Source organism: Fukomys damarensis, unplaced genomic scaffold (genome assembly GCF_012274545.1).
Source record: "Fukomys damarensis isolate Sample0158 unplaced genomic scaffold, DMR_v1.0_HiC HiC_scaffold_36, whole genome shotgun sequence".
Lineage (NCBI taxonomy): Eukaryota > Metazoa > Chordata > Mammalia > Rodentia > Bathyergidae > Fukomys > Fukomys damarensis.
Genome location: NW_022900948.1, coordinates 30,429,825 through 30,434,498, shown reverse-complemented (window position 1 = coordinate 30,434,498; position 4,674 = coordinate 30,429,825). Strand labels below are relative to the sequence as shown.

General features: G+C 55.5%; 1 protein-coding gene across 4 annotated transcripts in view; it reads right to left on the bottom strand.

Moving 5' to 3' along the window:
- Col27a1 (collagen type XXVII alpha 1 chain) overlaps nucleotides 1-4,674 on the bottom strand; it is a 118,522-nt gene that overhangs the window by 30,021 nt on the left and 83,827 nt on the right. For all 4 annotated transcript variants that reach the window (XR_783328.3, XR_783327.3, XM_010639422.3 and 1 more), the window contains exon 28: nucleotides 3,680-3,733. Coding sequence is in view for 2 of the 4 variants with exons in the window: in XM_010639422.3 (XP_010637724.1) it covers nucleotides 3,680-3,733 (54 nt within the window). In the remaining 2 variants the exon portion in view is untranslated. The remainder of the gene's footprint in view (nucleotides 1-3,679; nucleotides 3,734-4,674) is intronic.

The following is a 4,674-nucleotide window of genomic DNA, read 5'->3' as shown; positions in this document are numbered from 1 at the left end:
GGTAAAAAAAAAAAAAAAAAATGTATACACATTTCAGGGAAAGAAAAATAGTCCGATATTCTTTCATCAGATAGTGTTACCCTCATATGGGGGACCCTTGAGGACATTGTATATGGCAGAAAACCCACTACATTGCCGGCCCTTAGAGAAGAAACTGAAAACTCATGTGCAGCAATCTCAATGAAGAAGCAGCAATTCACTGTACTAATGAATGCCTGGAAGCTGATGGCCACCACTTGAGCACCTTTCACAATTGCAGAGGCCAAAGGTAACTTGTATGAATCTCAATAAACATAGTACTAAAATATTAATATGTTTTTCCTTTCCTGAGCAAAATTCTTAAAAAAAAATAGATAATAGGAAATAGAGAGACAGATCATTCTCAAATGGGAAGGAGTCCAGCAGATGGAGGGAGGGAGAGGGGAGGGAAGGGAGGGGAGGATTCCTGTTCAGGAATGAAAAGATCAAAGATGTGCTATATATACGTGTACCAACCCCACACAAGAGACAAACACATGCTAGCAGAAAGTTTAAAAACCAAAACCAAACATTGTTGAAAGAGAAATTAAAGAATACATAAACAAACTCGATGACATCCTGTGTTAAATAAATAAACAAACAAACAAATAGGGCCAGGAAGTAGCTCAGTGAGAGTCCTGGGTTCGATCCTCAGTACTGCAAAGAGGCAGAGAGGCGTGGGGGAAGGGGAGGTCACACCACCAGCCCACTGACAGACACGGGGACAGGGCCAGATCTGGGAAACGCCAGTCACATGACCACGCCATGTCTCCCCAGAGCGGGTGTGACCCTGGACAAGTGCAAGGATCCCAGCCCGTGGGAAAGACCGACCCGCCAGGTTCAGCAGGGCCTGCATGCAGTCAGACCCGGCAGCGGCCCCGTCCAGCTGAACACGTGAGCTAAACTGGCCTAGCTCACAGGGGAAGATCTGGGCTGTGCCTGAGGCAGGGGCCTCCCAGAGACACAGATGGGACAGCAGAGGGAAAAACTGCCCTGTGAGGGGGGCTGGCCCACCTCAGGCCGGAGACCAGCCTGGGACCCTGCCCCAGAACAAGGGCTGGGGAATATCCCCGTGAGGAGGCCGAAACTAAAAGAGGAGCAATCCTGTCAAAATCAAACGGAAACATTTTTGACAATTAACTGAGCCAGCAAAGTGACGACTCTTCTTAGCCAGTGGCCCATAGCTCCCAAGGCTCAGTCCCACACCCTGGCTGGAGACAGTGCTGGCCTCGTGGACAACTCCTGCTTCACAGACTCAGGCCCAGGATGGTGACGTGGGCTGGGTGGGGGCATCCCGGTCACCAGAGCTGGGACCGAGGTGGAGCCGGTGGGTGGCCGCTGGGCACCCAGGTCTCTCTCCAAGGCTCTGGCCTCTGTGGATGGGGTAGTTCTGAGCGTGAGGCGCAGGCTCAGAGACAGTGCAGGGGTGGCCTGAATCCCAGCACCCTCTGCTCACCGCAGGAATCAAAGCCTCTCTGGGAGGAAGCTATAGCACTAACAGAAAGCTCCGTCTTTGTTGTACAAATAAGGAAAGTGAAATGGCAGTGAACGCGCGTGTGGTCACACAACTTGTAAGGGGAGAGCCATAATTTCAACCCAAGTCAGCTGGGTGCCCATTTGATTTCACCGCTGCCCGTCACTGTTTATCAGGGTGAGGGTGAGCTTCCGGTCACAGGGGGTGTGCAAGGCAGAGCTTAGAGGAGCCTGGGCTGGCAGGGAGTTGGAGAGCATGTCTGAAATCCTCACCCTGTCGAGCTCAGGCCCAATCTTTCCTGCCTGGAGTGGGGCTGAGGCAGTGGACCACCAGCCAGTCTGGCTCCCAGCCCACACTCAGCAGCTTGTCCTATAGGTCCCTGCTTGGTCCTGTCCCTATTTCCTGAGGCGTCCTGGGTTTCTACCTCTTGTCTCCAAGATGTTTAGAGTCAAACCCAGGGCTGCCCTAGCTTGGTCCTGGGAGGCACAGGAGGAGACTGAAGCCAGGATTGCAGCCAGGCCTCGCCCAGGGCCCAGGGAGCTTAGCAGGCTCGCTCAGAACTGGGCACAGGGGCACCTCTCTGGGTCCCTCACACTCGGTGGGCCATCTGGGAAGTGGCCCAAGGAAGCCTGTTAGGCAGGACCTCCGGACAATCCTGCAGGTTTCACATTCCCGCCAAACATTGCAGGGAGCGGGGCTCAGGTCTTGGAGCTCTCCTCTCGCTGGAGACTTTGATGTGGTCATGAGCCTGGGTTTCTTCAAGCAGGGGAGAAATTCTTCGAGCTGCTGATGGGAAGGGTGGAGGAGATAGCTCCCGCTGGGGGGAGTCCAGGCTGGGCCTCCCGTGGGGGCAGGGTAGGGTCAGGGCCCATGAGGCTCCATGCCAGTTAATCCCACTTCCAGGACCAGAGGGGACCCTGCTGCCTTGGTGCTTGTCCCCTCGCACAGATGAAGGACTTGGGTTCTGAGAGGGGCCCCAAGGCCACAGGAATGCCTCTTAATCTTCCCTCCCTCCGCTGTTGCCTCTGGCCATCTGGTGCAAGGGAAATTTAAAAACTCAGTTGAATTCCAGCCAAGAGGTGAAAAATAATCACAGATTCCCCTGCATGAGGCTTGGATATCAGGCCCGGGCTGCCCATGCTGTCTTGTTTCCTCTTTACAAGAAGGACGCGTGCCCTGGCACCTGTACACCGGCTGGCAGAAGGATACCATTCCATCCATCCGCCCTGTATGACTGAAAAGGAGGCTGAATTCAGTATGAAAAGGAGCTGGATTCCCTGGATTTAAATCCCAGCCCTGCCACTTCCTAGCTGTGCAACCCAAGGAAACGACTTAACCTCCCTGTGCCTTTGTTTCCTCATCTATAAAACGGGACTAAAGATAACACAACCCCTACCAGGGTTGTGTTAAGCATTAAATAAGTTAGTGCATACGATAGTGTCTGGAACAGAGAAGTTAGTACTCACCCCACCTCTTACCTAAAACCCTCAGTGGCTCCCTATTATCTTTAGGGCATAACTGTGGTATTAAGAGGCCCTGCCTGCCATGGTGCCTGCTAAGTCTTGTCCCTGTCACTGTTGACTGGGGAACTCTAAGGATGCCATCCTTCCCCTCACCTTAAGCCTTCCTCTGCCAGCCCCTCTGCAATCTTGCAATAGATCAAGTGTCACCTTCTCCTAGGCTGTCCTTGTTCCCTTTCTCAGGAGAGGCACCTCCAAACGGCCAGTGCTCCATCATGCACACTGACCATTTGCCCTGTGGTCTGTGTCTGCCTAGCAGCATGTGTGACCTGTTCCCTGAGTCGCAAAGGCAGGCAGGTCACACCTGGCCTGTCCTCCAAAGGTTTCCACAGAGTCTCCTAAGGTCGATGCTAAATAAATGGTGCTTGAATGAATGACGGAGTGAATGAATGAATGAGTGAGTAAGTGAACCAGAGTCCATTTTGGCCCAGTGGACAGCTAGGCCTGGGGCTCAGGAATAGGTTAGAAAGACAGCAGCGGGAGTGAGGGGTCCCCTATGCAGCACCAGGTCCAGGGTGAGACTGGGCTCCAGGCTGGTGCTGCAAAAGTCACAAAGCCCAGAGCCAGGCAGGGGACAGGGACCAGAAAGTGGCCTTTTGCAAGTGGCCCCGCTCTCAGTGCACCCCTCTCAGCTTCTGCCCCTGCCCCGGGATCTGGACCAACTTACCCAGCGTCCCTTTGCTCCCCGAATACCTGGTGGGCCTCGTGATCCTCGAGGGCCCTGTTGGGGAAGAAGAGTTTGGGGAAGGCTCTTCTTAGGGCCTGAGAGCAACAGGGGCACCTAGGAGTGTGGGGCAGAGCTCAGAGGCCACAGCCCCCTCCTCGAGGGGTGGGCCCGTGGAATGAAGCAGCTTATGCCCCCGAACAGAGGCCTGGGCTTCCCTGGGATCTCGGGGTGGGCAGAGGTCTCCTGGGGTGAGCCATCTCCTTCCTCCTCTCAGAATCAGCCCTGGGGTGCTACTGGGACATGTCTGAAAAAAAGGTGTCCCTAGGTCTCCACCTCCCCTTCTCTCCCCAGCCACCGCCCATGTTCTGCCCCCAACACTCAATGTGACCCTGTTAGGTTTCTCCAGGGGAGGGCAACTGGGAGGAGGAAGAGTCTAGACCGTGGCCCTGGACTGGAGCTGGGGAGCCAGGAGGATGGGAGAGGAAAACCGAGATGGGAGAGCAGGGGGAGCAGAGAGCACGGGAGGAATAGAAAGCAGCAGGGCCCTCTCGGGAGGACTCGCATTATCTTGGTTTAATGGAGGAATGAGAGAAGCGAAGGAGAGCCAGGGAGGGCCAGGGGGAGACAGGGAGATGGGGAGAAACCGGGGGAACCCAGCACCGATTGCTGGCAGCTTTGTGCTTTGAATTCTCAGCACCTGGCCTGGTGGCACCTGCCAAGAGCTCAGGAATCCAAGTGAACAACGGCCCTGTGGACAAAGGAGCTGGCAGCCTCACCCCATGGCCAGGGGGCCCTGCGGCAGCTGCAGGGGCCTCCAGCTCAGCAGTGACTCCCAGGGGCAGGCTCTTTTCCCAAGGAGGGGCGGTTTCCTCCTTGCCACATTCCAGGGCGCTGTCCAGCCCCCTTGCTGTGCCCCTCCTCTCTTGCATTGCCTGGAGGGCACAGATGGCACTGCGCCCTGCAGACCCTCTGCCAGCCAAGCGGGGGGGGGGGGG